This window comes from Rhamphochromis longiceps, linkage group LG8, assembly GCF_057381845.1.
Source record: "Rhamphochromis longiceps isolate RC_006_pf linkage group LG8, R_longiceps_female_GT1.1, whole genome shotgun sequence".
In the NCBI taxonomy this organism is placed as follows: Eukaryota; Metazoa; Chordata; class Actinopteri; order Cichliformes; family Cichlidae; genus Rhamphochromis; species Rhamphochromis longiceps.
The window spans coordinates 25,891,079-25,913,446 of NC_140564.1; the positions used below are offsets into that span (position 1 = coordinate 25,891,079).

Here is a 22,368-nt window from a genome sequence, read left to right on the forward strand (position 1 = left end):
CAAGAGAGAAAAGCCGATCAGCTGATCATTGATCAGTTTCATTGAAGTAGAAACAGGAGAGGGAGGGTGAGAGGATGAGAGAAGAAGAGGCAGCTGTGCGGCGTAAACACAGAATAACTCCAGCTGTGTGTCTTTGTCATTGTAGCTGAAGTCTGGGAGAAACTGTTCCTTTTCACCTCAATACGAAACGCGTAATATTTTCTCTGAATACGAGATGATTCCGTTTTTTACGGGACGGTTGGCAACTCTAATAATTAACCTTATGAACAAAATAAAGTTCAACATCATTAACTTCATAGCACCCACCCAGCTGTATAGAAACTCCGTCATGCTAGCTAGCACGCAGTACGAAAAAGTCAGCATAACGAAAATAAACTCCACCTAAACTTGGTTCATATCTGACCCAGATGGACTGCAGGTTATAACTTCTTACCTGAAGTTCAGTTCACCTGACACTCTCGGACCAGCGGCCGCTTCGGGTCTCTCCTCCTGCCTCCCTTTTTCTTCATCCACTTGCTGGCTTTCTTCATCCACTTGCTAATGTTATTGAATCTGTGGAAGCTCCGCGATAGCCACCACACGAAGTAACGAATAACGAGCCTATCTAAATCCCAGTAACAAGTAACGCGTTCCCGGTTTTGGCATAATAACTAGTTACCGTGCTCGTTACCACAATAATAACGTAGTTACTGTAACGCGTTACTTAATAACGCGTTAGTCCCAACACTGATCATCACAGATGTGCAGCTGATAAACTTGCAGCACCTGTGTGATTCTATCACATCAATATGGACCACAATCTCTGAGGAATGTTTCCTCCACTCAATTCCAGTTGAATTTCTTTTAAAAATTAAGACAGTGTGAAGACAAAGGGGTGTTCAACCTAGCAAAATGTACCTAATAAAGTAGTTAGTGAATGTAGTTGGACTAAATCTGGGTCAAACAGCTCTTCTAGACACCCATGGGTTCCTTTTAACTCAAGTGACGTGCCAGATGGGTGGCAGTAAAAGAAGAAAAGAATGGAGGGGGGAGAAAACTAATGACTTCATCTACTATGTAACAAACACCATCCGTCTGGCATCCCGAGATAATCTAACAAACTAAAATGCTCCAGAATGGTTTTTAAGCAGGTTGGATGCTTGAGATTTCAGCATATGCACACTGCAAAAAAACATATTCATTCAACATTCAGTGCTGTGATTGAATGATATTCATTAAGAAGAACACTGCAGGGACCTGCTGATTAACAATCTCCTCATACACCCAGTCTACTGAACCTCTCAATGTCTACAATTTGCCACCAACTCTGTCTATTTTGTAAGCCACAGACCTGTAATTATCTTTGAAATGTAATTGTGTTTACGTTTTCAAACAAACATCCCATTAAGTGTCACTTTTGAATCTGTTTTTCTGAAGAATATTTCAATGTGCTGTTTTTTACACTATTTTATAAAGTGTTTTATTATATCCTCTCTGCTGGAATAGAATTTGTATGATGAATGTGAGCGTTCGAAGAGGCGTGACAAACAGAAAAGCTCTCTCTCAGACACACACACATATGCGTGCAATAATTGAGCTGTCTTTATCTAGCAATGCTGTCCTTCAGAGCATCCAAAGCTTTCAAGGACAAAGTGACCCTCCCAACCTCTGCTCTGTGCAGCAAAGTGGGTGGGTGGGCGTAGGAGGAGAGGTACGCAGCTGCTCTTTCTGCTTATTACGGGGGGATGGATATAGCAGCTAGATAAGCTGTGCGCGCACGCACTACACACACACACACACACAGTAGCAACCCACACTCTCAAGGCTGCAGCTGCAAGAAGGAATCCAAGACCATCTCATTGATATGGATACACTGCCTCCTACATGCCAACATTCAAAGTTAGGGTGCAATTATACACTTTCACCACCAGGTGATGCTACTGGGGCTAGATTTCTGGTGAGTTTACCTCCATCTGTGTGCACAAAAGTCCAAATAAAATCACCAGTCTCAATAGATCCTACAAATTTTGCTCGATGTTGTCTTACGACAAAAATAAATAATCAATCATTATTTCCTAATTTGCTTTTTTTTTAAATAACTTTTTATTTCTACATAATTTTCATAAAAGATTATATCAAGTCCTGCATGAAGATTAATGCTCATCAGACAGTTACCTGTCCCCTACATACACTGTATGTCTTCTTCATTTTTATATCATATCATATAATTTTTAGTAAGTAAAAGATAAATAATTTTAATGCATTTGCACTCAAATTTATGTGCACTAAAAAAAAGTGAGTGTTGCAATACCGAAAGACATGCCATTATGCTCTCTGACATCTTCTCTAGACAGCACTGGAGACGGTATAACAAAACACCCTCGGTATAAAGCCTCCAAGTTCAAGACTAATCGTTGGCAGATAAACAATGCCCTCTGGTGGTCGTCGTGCATAATAAATATACAAGTTAAAGCGTTAAAGTTGTATTCCAATCAAAATCTGTAATTTTGTCAGTGTCCATTCACTCAATTCCAGTGGGCTTAGAAATGTGGCTGCAATGTAAAGTGACTGTAATTGTACTTGAATTTATGGATGCAAAAGAAAAAAGTGTAGTCAATCAGTCTGCCTTTCAATTTACACCAAAGAAACGCAACAATAAATAAATAAATAAATAAATAAATAAATAAATAAAACTAACTGCGCATTGGTTTAAAACTTTTAATTAATAACCAATTTTTCCAAAAAGCTAATTTACAAATGTTTTTTTTGTGTGTGTGGTGAAATCAAAAAAATATTGAATTCCAAAAGTTCGACTTTTATTTAGAAAAATTCCTAATTGAACATAATTACCATTTAAATACAAACACATCTCTCAACTGACTCATATTTTCCACCAGAACATCAGCCCATATCAGTTATTTTTACACAAATTCCTTTTTAATAGCTTTTCTTTTTGCAGTTAAGTCCAGTTTTGTGTGTTTGGTTTACAATTAACCCGTAAAATACACTTACGTGACGCTTGTACAGCCCCTTGATGTGTCCTGCAATGATCAAATCGCCGCTTGACCGACTCCGAACCCCAACAGAAAGGTTTTGGCAAGTCGTTTGATATGGCGCTTCTGATTGGTCGCTGCAGGGTGAGATTATGAGATGGTAAATATTATTGGTCCATCGGACCTTGTGTTCTTTTTTTTCTCGCGATTGTTTCCCGTGTGGGTTAATGGCTCCTCCTGCTACAGACTGAGACGGAGCTGGCACCGAGCGGTGAAACGGGGGAAGCTGTGACACCGACGGAGGAAGGGAAAAAAACGCGATTACACCCCAAATAGTAGCGGGTTTTTGATCGCAATTGTTTGGGTGTAACCGGGAATAACTGCTGTCCGGGTGGCTGTTTGGGTTGCGGGCTAAATTTGGTAGCGGGAGGTCGAGGATAGCAGTGTATTTTTTCCAACAACCAACTCCCCAGATGAACTCCGTCAGAGCCACCAACAGGAGACCCAGGCGAGTGTCGAGGCCGCGCCCGGTGCAGCCCGAGCGGAACAACGGGGACAGAGGTACGCTACTCCACGGTCAAGCTAAAGGTTTCACACGAAGTAATGTCAGGCGTAACAGCCTTTACATAACCCCTCCCTTTTAGCTAATGGTACGTTTAACGCTCCTACAGGCGTCGGATTCGGCAGGAAACACCGAGGCTTCTCGTTCTATGGCTCAGGCCAGGCCTCGCTTTGTTTGGCTTGAGTGATTGGGGCTAGCTAACGTCGCTAGCTAGCTCACCAGGTTAGATGGTGGTTGGGGGGGGGGGGGTGTTGTCTTCGCTTAACGTAATGCGTATGTAGCTACAACATTAATAGCTCAGATTCAGGTAACCTCAGCGGGAGGCAAAGGGATCGACTCCAGTCGCTCACACCACAATCTCCGCGTCTGCTCGAGCGGTGCATTCCCAGCTGTCACTACAGTTTCTGAGGGTGTAAATCTGCGGCGTCTTTGGACTGCCATTTTTGGGGTGTAACGTTAACAAAAACATTAGCAGCGAATGAGGGCAAAGCTAACTAGCTGCCCCCCTCCCCTCCCCTGCAGCTTGAAGAGGCCACACAGATCAGCTGTGATAGATGATACGGTGGAAATTGGATAAATTCACCGAGTCCATTTTGTGCTCGTTGCGCTGCAGTTTGAAGCTAATGCAGGCAGCAGATTTTAGCACTATCCCTCTTCCTTACTCTCGGTGACTGCTAGCCGTGGTATGATTTGTTTACACGGCGGATTTACCAGCTACGCAGTTCAGTTTTTAGCCATTAGCCGCACGTCTGATCGACATCATAGGCGGCCCTTAATTTGACAGCACCATAAAAGATGTGTCTGATTCTGCACACACAGGACCGCCTTACAGACAAATGCACGCCGACTGATATCTGTTGGGAATAACTAAACATATAAGACTGGTAATGTGGCTGCAGCGGGTGCATCTGTCATTATCAATCACCAACCTTTGTCTGCCTTGCCAGCTATTACCCAGGCTGTTAGCCTGCGCAGTTGGCATACAGTATGGGATTTAAATGTGCACCACTGTGTCGATAATGATCTGGATAATAAAAGTGTTGCCATTTCTGGAAACATTATAGGTGTGAAAAATTGGTTTTAAAAAAAGAAAAAGATGAGACTTCATAAGAAAATGTTGATTTTTATCTTTTTTTTTTAATGTAGTTTTTTTTTTTTTTAAATACATGACTCACCCTGCTTTATAAACCAGATTTGTTCACAGAGGTGCCTTTCTTGAAAGTGGTGTGTATATGTAGAATATGTTTCTGCTTTTCTACTTAGATGAGGAGGCGCCTGCAGCAGCTGCAGCTGAAATGGCTATTGAGGAGTCCGGTCCAGGTGCCCAGAACAGTCCCTACCAGCTTCGACGCAAGACCCTGCTTCCCAAGAGAACCGCCGCTGCCGCCACCGCCTCAGCCTGCCCTAGCAAGGGCCCAATGGAGGTTAGACAGAAGCACTTTTTGAGTAATTTACTGCAATGTTGTGTATGACTGTGAGTGGGAGAGAATGGCTGATTAGTTGTCCTCCACTAAAGGAGCAATAACTTTGTGACACAGCAGTAAATTTCCCGTTGATTGCTCAGTACTTTCTTGGCATTGAAGTTTATATCCTACTCATCACCTTTTACAGGGAGCTTCAACTTCATCAACAGAGGTCTTTGGCCATCGAGCCAAGCGGGCACGTGTGTCCGGTAAGAGCCACGACCTGCCAGGTGTGTGTTAAATGTCTGCAGCTGGGCAAGGACAGTGATTCATTTTTTTCCCCCAATCTATTAAATAGCATGACTTAATGTTCTTGTAGTGAAGTGATTCTCATAAATCTTACCTTTTGATTGTGTGTGTGTGTGTGTGTGTGTGTGTGTGTGTGTGTGTGTGTGTGTGTGTGTGTGTTTTCTGTATATTTTTAGCAGCACCAGCAGAGCAATATCTGCAGCAGAAGCTTCCAGATGAGGTCGTTTTGAAGATTTTCTCCTACTTACTGGAACAGGACCTTTGTCAGGCAGCTTGTGTCTGCAAACGATTCAGCCAGCTAGCAAACGATCCAATCTTATGGTCAGTGCATTGTTCCCATTTTGCATATTGTAGTCATTATTTTATTTTATTCTATTCTGTACAGTTGTGTACTGTATTTATTTTTATTGTATCCTAATTTTTGCCTCATAACTTTTGCACTGTCCACTTCCTGCTGTGACAAAACAAATTTCCCACGTGTGGGACTAATAAAGGTTATCTTATCTTATTAAACAAAGAGACATCCAAGGTATGTTTTGAATGTGGTGTTTAATTATCTAGGAAGCGCCTGTACATGGAGGTGTTTGAGTACACACGTCCAATGATGCATCCTGAGCCAGGCAGGTTCTATCAAGTTAGCCCAGAAGAGCATGAACACCCAAACCCCTGGAAGGAGAGCTTCCAGCAGCTGGTGAGTTATTCATCATCATCACTGTGATCAGTTGTAGTATTAGTAGTGAATGTTGTCCTTCTTTGTTTTTCTTTCTACACATCAAAGTAAACACTGTAGAGTTTTGAACATTGTGTATGGGTTTGCAGTACAATTTTGCTACTTGTGTAGTTTAAAAAAAAAAAGTGTCACTCTGTGGGAATAGTGCAGCTTCATGTTGCACACACAGCAAAACGAATTTAAGAATCGAATCAATATCTCTGAATTTTAGAAGTTTTATCATTTTTATATGGAGCTATAGAAGCGTCAATATCATTTGACTCATAACAATAATGAGCCTGTGACGAATGTTCCTTGCAAGCACAGAAATGGGTCAAAGGTAATTAATCAGATTTTTGTCATATGTACCTCTGCCCTGTGACTACTGAATGCCTTTTGTGCAGTGTCTTTACTTTTAAAGTCAAGTAAAATTGAGTAGTTAAAGGTTTTAATCTGGTGTCATTACTTTCTGGAAACAAGCTGGAGTGTCAGAATTTCAGAGAAGTGGTTGCCTAGTGCCTTTTATCAACAGGAAACTGGTCAAACTCAATGACGGATAGCTTTTTCGCTGCTTATACACGGCCTGTCAGAACTTCTGTGCAGTGAATTCTTACCTGTTGGAAGAAATGCCTGTCAAATGTATGATTTGGTTTTCAAGTCACATTGACTTTAGTTATTTTGCTTTTTATAGTTGCTAAGGTTTTTGCAGATGTCTTAGTCCTTGGAGTGAGCTGCTTGTTATAACATTAACCACTGCAGTATCTTGTTGTTGCATCTATTGCAAGTAACTCTTTGTTTTGACACTGCCTATGTTGTCATTCTCTTGTGGTTGGTTTTTTGGTTGCATGGGGTGTTCAGGTTAATTTTACTACATGATGATTTACAGAACAGGGATCAAGAAGGAGGAAAAAAAACATCCCCTCTCACTTTTCCTCGTTATTAATAAAATGATTATGCCTCTTACAATTAAACAAGGATTGCTAACCAAAGAGGTCAGGAAAACACTGAGTAGCGCCATTATTGTTTGACACCTAGAAAATTTATGATTTTTTGCTCTGCCGTTTGATGTTGAGGTCCAAGGATCAAGAGCAATATGTACTGACCTTGTTCTTATTCTGTGCTACAGTACAAAGGCGCACATGTAAAACCAGGCTTTGCTGAACATTTCTACAGTAACCCTGGCAGATACAAAGGCAGAGAGAATATGCTGGTAAGTTAAAACTGTAGATGGAGTGTACAGCACAAATATTTCTGAGTTGCACAGCTAATTTAAGGTTAGGTTCCAAACTGACCTGGAATGAATGAATTCTTTGTCTTTCTCCTGCAGTATTATGACACCATTGAGGATGCACTGGGTGGGGTACAAGAGGCCCATTTCGATGGTCTCATCTTTGTTCACTCTGGAATCTATACCGATGAGTGGATTTACATCGAATCCCCGATCACCATGATTGGTGCAGGTGAGCAAGTTGCCTTCACTGAAAGATAGTTAAAACATTATCTTGATGCCTCTGCTGCATGCACTCAGCATCTCTCTGCAGAAGATACACTTCAGTTGTGTACATTGTCTACATTGCTTGTGTAATTTTGCATTTGCAAGAGGAGGCAAAGGGTGAAAGAAGCACTTAGGATTTACAACATTTTTCATTTTTACACAGTACCTAATTTTTTTTTTTTTTCGCTTCCTGAAAAAAAAAATTAGACAATGGACTGATTTGAGTGATACTTTTGTGGGAAGATTTAGCCTGTTTCTTTTTTTTTTTTTTTTTTTTTTTATTATGTTGCTTGATGCATTTTTGTAGCAGTGTGCATTTCAAAGTGGTGTCAGTAAAAGTAAAGCAAGCCATCATTAGGCTGCTGTGAGGGGGAGAAAGAAGACTACAGAGCTCATTATACCCACTGCTGTCACCCTCTGAAACAGCATCTCACACCAAAAGTGACATTACATCCACTGGTGCGAGCCACTCTTTGGTGTTCGGCTGGTCGGGTTATCTTTCTATTTTTGTATCTGGGCTTAGCTGGCCAGTCGAAGACACGAATGTACTATCATGTCAGTTTTTTCCGCCATTTCAATATCGGCACAGAAACTCAGATTTTCAGATTATGCAGGGAGAGATGTTGCAACAGCTTGAAAGGATGAGACTTTCTGAAGAAAAACCCTTCCCCAATCACTTTGGTTTTTATTTGGACTTCTTCTACTTGTATCCCAGCACTGATGGGGAGGTTTTGTCTGAGGGCTCAGTATAAATGGCGACAGGCTCTGGTGACATCACTGTTTGTACAACACGAGAAGGGGTGGTTTTTAGTTAAAAAGAAACAATGTACATCAATTAACATTAGCACTCAGATGCACCATGTGAAATGTGCCAGACTTTGCCTTATAGGTGCTTTTTTTTTTTCTATTTTTGTTTTTAAACCTGCAATTCCTAGCAGTTTCATTTCTATAGACTGAATTAAAAAAACAAACACATGCATCTTGTGCACTCATCATAGCCAGATGCATCTGAGTGATAACACAAAGAAACCATGTGACATTAAACAAAGATTAGAAAGCTCTCACATAAAGATGAAAGTACATTAGTCCAATTGCAAAGATATAGATGGCTAATAACTCATTTGGTTATCTGGTAACTGCTGACTTGTTGGGTTTTTTGTTTTGATTTGTTTTTTAATTACCTCCAAAGAAATAAGAATTACACTGCTGAACTCAGCAATACAACAGTCTCTGTCAGGTTTCAGAATTCATTATAGTAAAGAAACTGTGCTAGTGAAAGCTAAGTATGATGTCGTGGTCTCTGACAGCGGATGAGTCTCCGTGCATGTCTTGTTAGACCTCAGATACCACTGACCAGTATATTTTGCTACAAATACTCAAACATTATATTGTTATTAAAGAAATAGAGTGATTTGAATCGCATCCATCTGAGTTTTGGTTTTTGTTTCTTTTTTGGGGAGGGTGGGGTTGTATAGATGGGGAGTGTTTCTCACACATTACAGTTAAATATGGAGTTCCTGGTTCTCAGAACCCTTATGCAGTAATATTAGAAGGCAAAGCATACATTTTCATTGCTGTGCAAACAACACACAGCCTTGTCTATCCATAAAGCCAGAAGACACACATCACAGTCTGTTTTGTCCCATCTTATTTCTCTTCTCTTATCCTCAAACCTCCAACTGAGTGTAGCAGATGGTTGCCCTTCTCTGAAGCTGGTTCTGCTGGAGGTTTTTTTCTTGTTAAAAGGGAGTTTTCCCAACTAAAATGCCAGAGCAAAGTTTTGCCTTGTTACCTGTGTGAATACGGCTGCTTGGAGTGCTAGTCAGAGGAGTACAGCCGTTAACTCAAGCAAAAGTGAGATATTTTCAGAACCTATATGTGCTATGTTTTCACTCAATCTTCCCTAACCCATCTCTTTGTTTTCTTTTTATTTGTTCCGTTTCTATGGAAGAGTCGTTGAATCAAATCACTCTTTGAACCAAAATTTACTTGCCAAAAATTTGAGAAAGTATGGAGAAGGAAAGGAAATGCTAATGATCCAAAGCAAATTTCATTTTTTCTTTTAAACATTAAGAAGGCAATGTTACAGCACTGATCTGTGTGACTTCCTATAGAACCAGGTCACTGGTGTTTATTATGTTACTGCTGACAGAAATAGAAGAATGCATGCTGATGTGTGCAGAGTAGTATTTTCTGTTCACTCAGTGCTGTAAAACTGATAAGGTGAGCCAACAATACTGTGAAAGGAATCCGTGATCAGCGTAAAGCAAAGAAATGTAATGTTTTTAAATGTCAGTCAGTCACATGACCTCAGCTCAACTGAGCATGCTTTTCAGGGGGCAGGGATAGCTCAGTAGGTAGAGTGGTGGCCCCATAATCGGAAGGTCGGTGGTTCGAATCCACTGAACTGCTACCCTGAGGTACCCCTGAACAAGGCACCATCCCTACACACTGCTCCCGGATGCCCAATGGCACCCAATCACCGAGTGAATGGGTTAAATGCAGAGAGGAATTTCCCCATGGGGGTCTTTCTTTCTTCCCTCCCTGTTAATTAATTTCTTTCCTGTTCACCTGTTAATGACAGTGCTATCATTTAAAGGTGGCTGCAGGAAAGGAGTGGCAAAATATTTCAACATTTGGTGACGTTTGGTTTACAGACTTTAGGCAGCCATCGATTTCACTTCCAAGTATTAAAAATAATGCAACTATTTGTAGTAGTTAGAGTTGCTTTTGAGGCTGTGGGGAGAAAAACAAAATGTAATTGCTTAAATGAACTTCAAAATCTATGCTGCAACTGTAAAAGACTTCATTGCTGTGCATGAACTGGATCTGGCTGAATGAGGGTGTTAATCATTGTTCTATGCTTTCCCCTCAGCGCCTAATAAAGTAGCAGACAAGGTGATAATAGAGAACACAAGAGACTCAACGTTCGTCTTCATGGAGGGCTCAGAGGATGCGTATGTGGGATACATGACCATCAAGGTAACTGTATGTCTCAGCTTTTACACTTAAAGAGTGATTGGGTATCAAAGATTGTCCTTTAGTGCCATCACAATGCTCTGTTGTTAGGTTATGTAGTCTCTGTGTTTGAGAGTACAGCTTAGTCTCTGATCTGTTCATTCATACTTAAGGACAAAATTGCGTCCTTAATTGAAACTCATGGGAGTCTCTGTGGCTCAAATAGAACATGTACTTGAGCAAAAATCACATTGGTTTAATAACAAACAACATGGACCCTGTAATGATAATTATGAGGGCCTCACAGTCATCTACAGCTTGGTGAATGTGGAAAGAGATCATGAGAAATGCTTTACATTGTGGAAAGTTATGGCCTTGTGTGTGTGACTGATGTCTTTTCATTGATTAGCTGCTAATTAAAGGTGGGAGAGCAATATGATTTCCTGAGGCCCTCTCTACTTCTCTAGTTTCTATAACCCTGACTTATGCACCTGAGATAGTGGAAGTGTGTCATTTGAGGCACAGCATCTTTGTGTATTTGGTGATTTAGTATTAAAGGCTAAATTGGCTACAAGAAATTGTAAATCTTGAGAAAAATATGGCAGACATATTTTGTCCTTTCTGCGTTAAAAAAAAAAACGCAAGTATTGTATCATAACAGGATGTTTTAAGGTGCCTTGAAATATCCTGTTATGAGCTTCAAGTATTACTTGCACTAATTGCCTCCAGTAGGAGGAGTCCAGTGTGGATGTTGTGGGAGGACAGAAGCTCAATGTGTTGTCAGTAATCGTGGCTCGTTCTAAATTCTGCTGCTTTTCTCTCCTCAGTTTAATCCTGATGACAAGTCAGCGCAGCACCATAACGCCCACCACTGTCTGGAGATCACGGTGAACTGCAGCCCCAACATCGACCACTGCGTTATCCGCTCCACGTGTACAGGTATTTCACGCAATTATACCTCCTTGTTACAGGTTATAGGGGCGTACTCCTGACCCTGGACAACCTTGTGAAGCAGGACTCGGCGTGTGCCTTGTTGGCATGTGAATATTCAGCTTGACAAATGTGGTGTTTGCTGCAGGACTGAACTATTTTTACATGATGTTGTGGAACCTTTTGTTTTTGTGTATGTTCTGGTCTGAGCCAAGGTTTTCTTTGATTTGAAATCACAGCTGTATCCCTAATTTTTTTTTTCTTAATTTTTTTTTATTTTATTTCACTTAACTGATCAGTCTCCAGGTTAGCCTAGATTTAGCATTGGAGGGCTTGGAGATATAAGAGTAAAATTATCAGGCTTCTCAGAAATCTGTGAAAATGTTTTTCTTACTTGGTTCCAGTTTCTGTTGTACTTCTATTTCTCTAGTTGCCTATTGGGGCAAATATTTGTGGGTTTCCAAAGGCACTACAGCTACTGTATTTGTGAGAGTAACATGATACTTCAGTCTGTGTTGATTGAATGCAAAGACTTTTTTTTTTTTTTTTTTATTGCACAAACTGCAAGAAGCAGTCATGAATTTAACAGTAATACTACAGCATTTAAATCCTGGTTAAAATTGCATTTGTTCTATTTACTGGTTCATGGACACTAGTTGTGCATATGAACTCAATATGAAATGGTTCTGCATAGTTGTATTTTAGTTGCATGTGTTATTGCTGATCAGGGCACTGGTGTGCTGTAAACACTTGTGTAGTTCCAAAGATCAAGTCTTTTCTTGCATCTCTAATGAATAAAATTGAATTGATTACTGTCAGTCGATTATAAAACTGATCAGTCTTTAAAGATCATGTCACAATTCTCTTTCCCTCTTTTTGTGTTTAGTGGGTTCAGCTGTGTGTGTGAGTGGACAGGGAGCGTGTCCAACCATCAAACACTGCAACATCAGTGACTGTGAGAATGTAGGACTGTACATTACAGACCACGCACAGGTAAAACGAAAATAAATCTCCATGAATACACACACACGTACAAATGTTTGGCAAGATTATGCTTCTGATTTACACGTACTGTTTTTTGTTACAGGGCATTTATGAAGACAATGAAATCAGTAACAATGCGCTAGCAGGAATTTGGGTGAAAAACCACGGTAATCCCATCATTAGACGTAACCACATCCATCACGGAAGAGATGTTGGGGTGTTCACTTTTGACCATGGCATGGTAACTACTGTAAATTGTTTTCTTACATTTTTCTGTGTAAACATCACAGATGAACTCACTTGTTGTCTTTTCTGGCTTTCAGGGCTACTTTGAGAACTGTAACATCCATAGAAATCGCATAGCAGGCTTTGAGGTGAAAGCTTACGCCAACCCCACAGTGGTCCGTTGTGAGATCCACCACGGCCAAACAGGAGGCATCTATGTCCACGAGAAGGGGCGGGGCCAGTTTATAGAGAACAAAATCTATGCGAATAATTTTGCCGGTGTGTGGATCACGTCCAACAGTGACCCAACGATACGGTAAGATAATAAACTGGGGAAAAAGGCAGTGGAAGATACTGAATCTGTTGAATTCAAGATTGTTTAATAGAATTTGATTTATTCATTTCAGGGGAAATGCTATATTCAATGGTAACCAAGGAGGGGTGTACATATTTGGAGATGGGCGGGGTTTGATAGAAAGTAACGACATCCACGGTAACGCCTTAGCAGGGATCCAGATTCGAACCAACAGCTGCCCCATTGTACGGCATAACAAGATCCATGATGGACAGCATGGAGGCATTTACGTGGTAGATGTGATATCTGGTTGATTGAGATTATTTCCCCAGTGTTTAAAATCCACACCCACAAGTTTGTAACAACCTGTTTTTGTTTTAGCATGAGAAAGGCCAAGGGGTGATTGAAGAGAACGAGGTCTATAGCAACACGCTTGCAGGAGTGTGGGTGACGACAGGCAGCACTCCCGTCCTCCGCAAGAACCGCATTCACAGTGGCAAACAGGTAAAAACAAGAGCTGACATTAATAATCTGATTCTCTTTCGGTTTATTTGTTTTAATATTAGCCAATATCAGCATGTAAAACAACAAACGTGTTAATTTAAATGTTAGCAGTGCATTTAATATTAAAACCCTGCATTGTAAAAGCTCAACTAAAGTGGATCTTGTTTAAGCTTGCAGCATCTGAGTATTTGTCAGTCTGTACATTTCATTTTTGTATTAAACTGTTCAGGGAAAAGTCGTTGACATTTTCTGCTTTCCTACCAATCTGTATACGTCCAAAGCAAAGATGCCTTATCCTTCTCAATTGAGAATATAAAAATTTGTTTGTAAACATGTAAAACAAAGAAAGGCATCACAACGGAGAAGATAAAACAACGTATTTTTGTTCTTTGTTTTATTATCAATGATTTGATGGATGATATTTTGAAGAAATTCTTTTTAGGAGTTTTGTGTGAACACGAATATTCTTGTTAAGGGGCTTATTTATGGAAACTGAGACTAGATGGTGATTATCATTAACTTCTAGGCCTTGTACTATGAATCAAGTTCAGCTTACCCAGGATATCTTTTCTTTAATTGCCCTCTCTTACCCTAACATCAGCAATCAAGCTAAGTGGGCACACAGAGGTGGTTATTGCTAGATAAGTCAACTCAGTTTCCCAAATTTAGCCCCAAGCATGTTAAATGGAAGGGGTGCCACTGTTACCATCTGACCAATCACAGGCATGAAAAGGTGTACAGGCAGCAGAGGAGATAATTTTATAAAAGAACCAACCATAAAGGTACGAGTGAGGGAAAAATCTGACGAAGCTGTAGCTTTATCAGTATCAAAGCTCGGTCATTATGACATGGGAGGATTTGATGGAATATAATTGATGTGCATAGTTTTAGTTTTTATTCTTTCAGTCCTAATCTCAAACATGACCTCTGCTAGGAAGGGAACTGCCTTCGTATTACAGAAAAGTAAAGTTTAACCCTAAAGCTACCGGGATAAGGCCACTGCTCCTTAGTTTCTAGGGTGTTTGTGTTTCACCTTTGTTTTCAAATGACTGCAGTGTTGTTGCCAGTAATCCGAAACTACACTTTTTGATGTGTTCTGCTCCTGTTTCCAATTTATAATCTAGTTAATTTTTACCTGTAACTATTCTTTTTTTTTTTTTTTTTTTATTTCATCCTTTTACTTCAGGTTGGTGTATATTTCTACGACAACGGGCACGGTGTGTTGGAAGATAACGACATCTACAATCACATGTACTCTGGTGTCCAAATACGGTAAAGCATATTCCCTTTTATCTTCTTTTTTTTTTTTTTTTTTAATAATTATTTTTATTTGACTTTGAGAGTGAAAAGTTTTCTAATCAGGAGCAGAAATGCTCATTAATACTTATCTTTGACCAACATTATAACAACATTTCCCAATAAAGGAGCAATGTTTGACCAAACATATCTATATGAAGCCGAAAAATGTATTTGAGGCATTAAGATTCAACTTCACTGCAGTGGGTGTTGCATAGTATTCTTAGTACTAAGTACTTTTGCATTCAAATATACAGTAACACCACATTTTTGTTACATTTGTGAAATTGTAGATGGAGGTTCCAGTGTAATTTTGGCAGGTTAAGACATTTTTGGTGAAAGGGAGCAAATCTGTCTCACTGTTAAATTTGTTACTTAAAACGGAAGTTACATAGCTCATACTAGGGAGGGATAACTAGGCATTAATGTTTATATCCGTACACTCCACTGCATTGATATGGTAAATGAATTACAATCATTATTACATCTTTAAAGGACGGGGAGCAACCCAAAGATCAGGCGCAACAAAATCTGGGGAGGCCAGAATGGAGGGATTTTAGTCTACAACTCAGGTCTGGATGTCACTCATTCATTACACTGGGTCTGCCAAATAATGTGCAAATACTTTTTACTCTAATCGTGCTGTTAAATTCAACAGGTCTGGGCTTCATTGAGGACAACGAGATCTTTGATAATGCCATGGCAGGAGTGTGGATCAAGACAGACAGCAACCCCACACTGAGAAGAAATAAGATCCACGATGGCAGAGATGGAGGCATCTGCATCTTTAACGGAGGCAGAGGTAACACAGCATGATGCGGGTGGCCATGGGGAGCTTCTGACATGTTTTTTTTTTTTTTTTTTTTTTTTTTTCAGTTTTCTTATGTAGCTGCTATTTATGTTTGATGAACAAACCATCGCCTCTGTTACTATGTGATTCATTTATTTATTTTTTTTGCTCGTGTGTATATTTAGCTTATTGTGAAATCTAACCTTCTTTAGGTCTGCTGGAAGAAAACGACATCTTCAGGAACGCTCAGGCTGGTGTGTTGATCAGCACAAACAGTCATCCAGTACTACGCAAGAACCGCATTTTTGATGGCTTCGCAGCAGGTTAGATTTATGGGCGCAGATATCCTCTTTATTTGTACCCTTCCTTTACTCATGGCCGATTTCTCATTTCCAGGTATTGAAATCACCAACCATGCCACCGCGACACTGGAGGGCAACCAGATTTTCAACAATCGCTTTGGAGGCCTCTTTCTGGCCTCAGGGGTCAACGTCACCATGAAAGGTAACGTGCTGCTATATGTGCATTAAAGAGTAGCTCAGTCGGGTCATGACCTGGTCAGTAACCTGCCTTTCCTCCTCCAGATAATAAAATTCTGAATAATCAGGATGCTATTGAGAAGGCGGTAAGCAGAGGACAGTGTCTCTATAAGATTTCCAGCTATACCAGTTACCCCATGCACGACTTCTACAGGTAAAGCTCGTCAGAGAAACGCCAGTATGTTTTCTGTCATGTATATACACAAACCCATACAATGAGGATGCCCAAATAATGGGACCCAACAACTTATGCATCCTTAACTTAAGGCTTAAGAACCATCCACACACAAAACAACTGACTCCAAGAAAATGGCTTTGTAGCTGATGGCTGAATGCTAGTTGACATTCCAGACCCTGGTTACTTGGGCAACCCTCTAATGTGTAATACTCTGCGGAGGTTTTGAGCTGCTTCTCATTTATTTTTCTTCCAAGTAGCCAAGCTTTCTGTTAATGTTTACCTTATGTGTACTTATCCATCTACTGTCTTTTTTGCTAAGACACTTAACGCTGACTTATGACTCATTCAATCATAAAAGGGCACTTAGCTAAAGGGATGAGCCAGTGTTCTCTAAATGTAACAGATAAGTTGGCAAAGAACCTCTTAAATTATATTTTATTCACAAAAATACATTTGTCCACCTTTCTTAGCTCTGTCAATGCTTTAATAAATCACTGCACCCATTTTCATAACAGTGGAAAGAAATAAGGAGTGGCTCAAGGCTTTTGGACAGTACTGTGTTTGGCATCCTGTCATGCCCATTTGAAGGCACTTTGTAATTTCATGCTCTCTGGTCGCTGATGGTCTTTGCCTGTGTGGATACCTTTAATTCCTCCTCAGACCTTTCATTGACCCTCTCACTACCCTCCTTGTCATTTTCTGTAGTTACTGAAATGCACAAAATTTAACTCGGCACATTTGCGAGTAATCTACTAAGCCAAAATCTTAGGCTTTAGAAAGAACTACTCCATTTTTTTCTACTCTTGGATCTTTATGATGCAAATAAAGTGTCATTAATATGAGGCATAGAGATTTAGCTGTGAGCACACTAGCCCTGTGGTAGGGACAGCCAATTAGAAGAAAGTTGTAAAGTGCCTTGTTTTAAGCAGAGAGAGGGATTACTTTGAACATGTAAATCATGCAAAGAATAAATGAGTATAATAGGCCTTCTTTATTTAGAGCTGAAATGATTGGGCAGTTGATTAAAAGCTGATTAGTTTGACTATAGACGGCTTCCTCCCGAGCTGCTGTTCTAGTCCCCAGATTTCTCTTTAAAGTGTGCTCCTGTATTTGACTGATGTTTGCTGATTTTGTTACTGACTTATTTTTATGCCTGGTGCAAAGATTGAATTGTACAGTGAAACTGAGGCAGCTGTGAGGATTGTCTTGAATTTAAAGATCAAATGGTTGAGCTAGAAATTTATAATAAGCAGGTCGCTAAACAACAACAATAATAATAATAATTAGTGCAGGGGTTTTAGATTACTTTATTTGACCTTACTGTTATGAAAATTAATCTGATTTGAGATTTTCCCCTTTGTCTCTCCAGATGTCACACCTGTAATACGACAGATAGGAATGCCATCTGTGTTAACTGTATCAAAAAATGCCACCAAGGACATGATGTAGAGTTTATACGGCACGATCGGTGAGGATTTAGTTTTTTCTTTTTTCACTGTTTTAATATTTAATAACTTTTATTAAATATTGACAAAAATGCATCTCAGTTTCAAGCAAAGCGAGTAGTTCTTGTACCTGAATGTCTCTGAGGTTTATGCTTAAATCCCTGCTTGTCTGTTGTCTTCAGGTTTTTCTGTGACTGTGGAGCGGGGACGTTGTCCAACCCGTGCACGCTGGCGGGAGAGCCCACACACGACACGGACACTCTGTATGACTCGGCGCCGCCCATCGAGTCCAACACGCTGCAACATAACTGAAAGCCTCTGGTGGAGTTATTTTCTCCCATAAGCGTACAGACACATGACATTACACACGGCCATACACACATAAACGCACACAGTTACACACACGCATCCACTCGCAGCCATAAGGACCCAGAGAGACTCTGATTGCGGCGCTCTCGGACGGGATCGAGGTAAAAGAGGCTGCAGAGGAAGCGGCTTCCTGCTGCCTGCAGCTCGTATGCCTGCAGTGGAGGCAGACTTCACTAGAGGGAGCCGTGGAGCTGAGGGAAGACTCGGAAAGGCCACAAGAGATTCCTTATTGGAGTGCTTCTTATTGCAGTCTATAAACAAACGCGGGAGGAAGAGAAAAGTTATGCAGAGAGGTTCGAGTATTGACGATCTCACAGTTCTTTAACCTCAGCTCCTACCCCTCTTCACCAACACCATCATCATCATCATCACCATCGTCGTCATCATAAGAACTGCTGTCAAAGACTTCCTGCTTCCTCGTAGCTGCCATCTCTATTGGCTGCCCAGGCAGTTGTACCTAGGCAACGGATGGGTGGATGTTGCTCTGTTGTGTGTGCGTGTGTGTGGGTAAAAGCAAGATGGTGTGTGCGCGCGTGTGATGGAGCACTTAAGCTTTTCTTTTTTTCTGTTTTTTGTTTTGTTTTTGTTTTTTTTAATATATGTTCAGATCAGTGGATTTTATTTCAATGCTTTCTCATGTAGTTTTGTATTTTTGAGCAAAAAGCTGACTGTATTTGAATGTCTTTTATTTTATTATATATTATTATAATTATTATTTCTTTGGTTAGCGTCCCCTCTCCTGCCCAAACAGCCTGTCAGGCTGCAGAAACTCAGACGTTCCAGTTGTGAAGTTCTTTCTGTGAAAGAGAAACTCGTTTAAACACTAAAAAAAAAAAAAAAAAAGGAAAAAAAGAAAACCCTCTAGTATATTAGACTCAATGGCATGTGGAGCAGCTCCACAGTTGTACAAAAAGTACGAGTGTAAATGTGTGTCGTGTACAGTGAAAGTTGTGTGTGCGTGATTATATGTTTATAAATTGATGCAGTCAGTGTTTTTTGTGAAGAGGGTTTCAATAGGTGTCAAGACTCCTCTAAAACTGGAACTAAAGAGACAATCTGCAGTCACGTCCCACCCCCCCACCCCCCCCCCAAAAAAAAAATATCCTCCCCTGTCTCACCCCCAGCCCTGTGTATCGTGGTGACTGTGGCTCCTCATGCAGCCTGAATCGTATGCATGTACCATAACATCTAGACTTAATATATTGTGAAGTATTCAATAACCATTATGTAGATGCTAGTTGGAATCCAAAAAGGGTATACTTTCTTAGAAAGACAAAAAAAGAAAACAGGAAACTGGCCATTTCTAAGAAAATAAAACTTTATTAGATCAGAGGTGTCTGTCTTTAAATTCACTTGCAATAAATGTCCGTTTTTATAAAAACAAAATGCAACTTGAGAACCCGAGGAGATGTGTTATGATGGTGAAAAACTGCCCTGATATAATTTGACTGCTCGCAGCCGCTCCGAGTCTTCTGTTGCCTGTCAGGGGTTTTGGATTGTCATGGAGCAACGGCGTCAATCATCAGAACTGGCTGCTGATATTTCAGATTGCTGTTTGCTATGTCTAATTCATGTAAATGGAAGATTTATGGCTGGATTGTTTCCAGTGGCCGTTTGGAGACGTGTTGAACTTGCCTACAATGACTGATGGACTTAATATTGCAGCTGTACACAGATCAAAGCCAGAAGGAAGAAAGAGACGAGCTTTGCTGAACGCCTGAATCAGGTTTTCTCTAAAAGCTGCGTGCGTTCAAAGATTGAGGATTGCGGTTCAAAAGTGTGATATAGTCAGTTTCACCGTTTCAGGTAGGCTTGCAACTAACAATTTTGCTATCGAAATTATAGCTACATTAATCATTTGGTGTACAAAACGCACAACAAAAGAGCTGTGGGTTCCCTCTGGGCTGAGGTGGTACTTGTTCTATGATGCTTTTGCATTGTGGGCGCATTGGTATTCACGTTACGAGATTAAGATATTTAAAGAATTTGGGGTTTCTGACAATTTAACAGCATTTTCAGCCTTTACTATAAATGTAATTGGAGCAGAGAAGGATTACTTACTTTAGCATACAAGCCTCCAAATTTAATGAGCATGACTGAATTCTGGTGAAATATATAAGATGATAAACATCTAGCAGAACATTTCAAAGGAGACTCACTGTGGCCGCATGAGAAAGATGATAAAAATACATATGAGTAATATTCAGTTCTGGCTTTACTTATGTATTACTCCTTTTCTACTGACACATCAGCGATGGAGATAAAGTCCTTTTTCACGAGGTGGCACCACAGCAGGTAGTTCCACATGTTTAATTTGTTAGATTTTTTTGCACCAGATTCACTTCCTATCACAACCCCAAAGGGATCCTCCTGGGATCAAACCAGGGAGCTGTCACTTGTTTGGAAAACATGCAAACCACTAGACTGAGAAAGTCTGCAATCAGTTGGGACTGAATAGGGTTAAGTAGTCAACTGCATGATATCTGTTTGCGATGTGATTATTCAACGTGATAAATCAGTGAAAACTGCTGCTACTGCTTACATACAAATACATATTTACTTACAATTAGAGTCCAGTCATAGCCTCAGATCTGAAACTCCACAAATAGTGATGTATTTGCTGCAGAATAGACAATTTAACCAAGATATATGAGCTACTTGGTAACAATGCTTTTATGTAGGAATATAACAAGACCACAGCCAGTTTGCTACCAGCTGAGACCAATTCTCTTTGGCACACAGATGTGTCATAGGTGAGTGGTACTCTTTAGCAGCCTGACTCGCACTGTTTACAGTATTTGGCGAAGAACAATTATTTCCAAACCTTTAGCGGTCTATTTGAGACCGACTGCAATCAGTCCAATTTAGACGGTTTATTTGGAAACAGGTCGCCTCCCACCAGGTGACCTGAAACTGGTCACCCAGAGGTGGATGGTGACCACCTTTGGTTGCCCAGTCACTGCAGCTACTTGCAATCAGTTAATGTAATGTAGACAGATTTGTCCTTGTCGCAAGGAGGCTGCCTCCTCCTAGTGTGACTGAGCCACAGTAATGAGTACTTTTTGCACCACTGTAAAGCTGGATCTGTAACCGGAAGGTCGCCGGTTCGATCCCCGGGCTCTCTGTCCTGGTCGTTGTGTCCTTGGGCAAGACACTTTACCCTACCGCCTACTGGTGTTGGCCAGAGGGGCCGATGGCGCGATATGGCAGCCTCGCTTCTGTCAGTCTGCCCCAGGGCAGCTGTGGCTACAACCGTAGCTTGCCTCCACCAGTGTGTGAATGTGAGAGTGAATGAATAGTGGCATTGTAAAGCGCTTTGGGTGCCTTGAAAAGCGCTATATAAATCCAATCCATTATTATTATTATTATTCATTATCCATACTGCATCGAGTGATCAGAGCTCTTTAAGCAATTAGTCTCAATTATATACAGTATTACCCGAGCTGAGCCATCTAACCTCCTGACCAACAGTAGACACACAAGTTACTGGTGTCACGGATCTGCATTAACCTCCTAAAACCCGAACTCTTCCACGGCATGCATTTTTATTTCTCTTTGATATTTGGGCATATTGGGACCCGATGAATGTAAAAACAAATAATTACCAGATTTTTTTTATTTTTGTTTCTAAGAAAAATGAGAGCCACACATGAGAATATTCGTTTAAAATTTCGATAGAACAGCAGCAGTATAATGTCCTCGTAAGTGGATATCAGGCGCTTGTAGAGTAAAATTACGTATTGGTCTAAATCAGGGGTGCCCAATCCCGGTCCTCGAGAGCTACTATCCTGCAGCTTTTAGATGCATCCCTACTCCAACACAGCTGAATCAAATGGTTTGATCTCTTCAGCATGCCATCATGTTTGGCAAAGGCCTGATAACAAGCCATTCATTTGATTCAGGTGTGTGGGAACAAGGATGCATCTAAAAGCTGCAGGACGGTAGCTCTCGAGGACTGGGATTGGGCACCCCTGGTCTAAATCATAGGTGTCAAACTCTGGCCCGCGGGCCAAATTTGGCCCGCAGCCTAATTACATTTGGCCCGCGAAGCCATACCAAATTATTATTAGAGCTGGCCTACTGGTATTATACAGCTAATATATATATTGTTTGGTATTAAGCTTTGCGTGTTTCATATTCAGTTTTTCAGCAAAATGTGTTTGAGTCCATAAGAAAAGATTCATTCTTATATCTGGAGGAATAAATATATTTCAATAAATATTAATGTTAGCCCGCGACTTTGTTACAGTTTTGAATTTTGGCCCACTGTGTATTTGAGTTTGACACCCCTGGTCTAAATAACCCAAAATGTGATGTCCACATATGTGGACGCCAGGTCCTAGGAGGTTAAGCGACAGAGCAATCTCACGAAATAACTGGGACAAAAAAGACAAACAAACGTGTC

At 40.5% G+C, this 22,368-nt stretch overlaps 1 protein-coding gene across 4 annotated transcripts; it reads left to right on the forward strand.

The window, feature by feature from the left end:
- Positions 1–3,197: 3,197 nt before the first annotated feature.
- fbxo11b (F-box protein 11b) lies at positions 3,198–19,046 on the forward strand. Of its 4 annotated transcripts, none has more exons than XM_085416730.1 (22): positions 3,198–3,533; positions 4,798–4,958; positions 5,146–5,227; positions 5,423–5,567; positions 5,808–5,937; positions 7,082–7,165; positions 7,283–7,415; positions 10,326–10,432; positions 11,236–11,347; positions 12,225–12,331; positions 12,426–12,563; positions 12,646–12,863; positions 12,955–13,135; positions 13,224–13,346; positions 14,533–14,618; positions 15,138–15,214; positions 15,301–15,444; positions 15,645–15,755; positions 15,829–15,936; positions 16,017–16,125; positions 17,519–17,617; positions 17,777–19,046. In XM_085416730.1, exons 1-22 carry the CDS (start codon positions 3,446–3,448, stop codon positions 17,904–17,906), a joined length of 2,673 nt encoding a protein of 890 aa, XP_085272856.1. In that variant the 5' UTR covers positions 3,198–3,445; the 3' UTR covers positions 17,907–19,046. The 4 variants fall into 4 exon arrangements, with proteins under 4 accessions (XP_085272856.1, XP_085272857.1, XP_085272858.1 ...); XM_085416731.1 differs by having other exon boundaries at positions 5,426–5,567; XM_085416732.1 differs by having other exon boundaries at positions 5,146–5,206.
- Positions 19,047–22,368: the final 3,322 nt, after the last annotated feature.

What these genes read in the sequence shown, in the direction of transcription:
- fbxo11b (XM_085416730.1), top strand. Translation starts at nt 3,446, where the DNA reads ATGAACTCCGTCAGAGCCACCAACAGGAGACCCAGGCGAGTGTCGAGG. An exon ending in GATCACCATGATTGGTGCAG is followed by an intron (nt 7,416 to 10,325) that starts GTGAGCAAGTTG and finishes CTTTCCCCTCAG; the next exon opens with CGCCTAATAAAGTAGCAGAC. An exon ending in AGCATGGAGGCATTTACGTG is followed by an intron (nt 13,136 to 13,223) that starts GTAGATGTGATA and finishes TTTTTGTTTTAG; the next exon opens with CATGAGAAAGGCCAAGGGGT.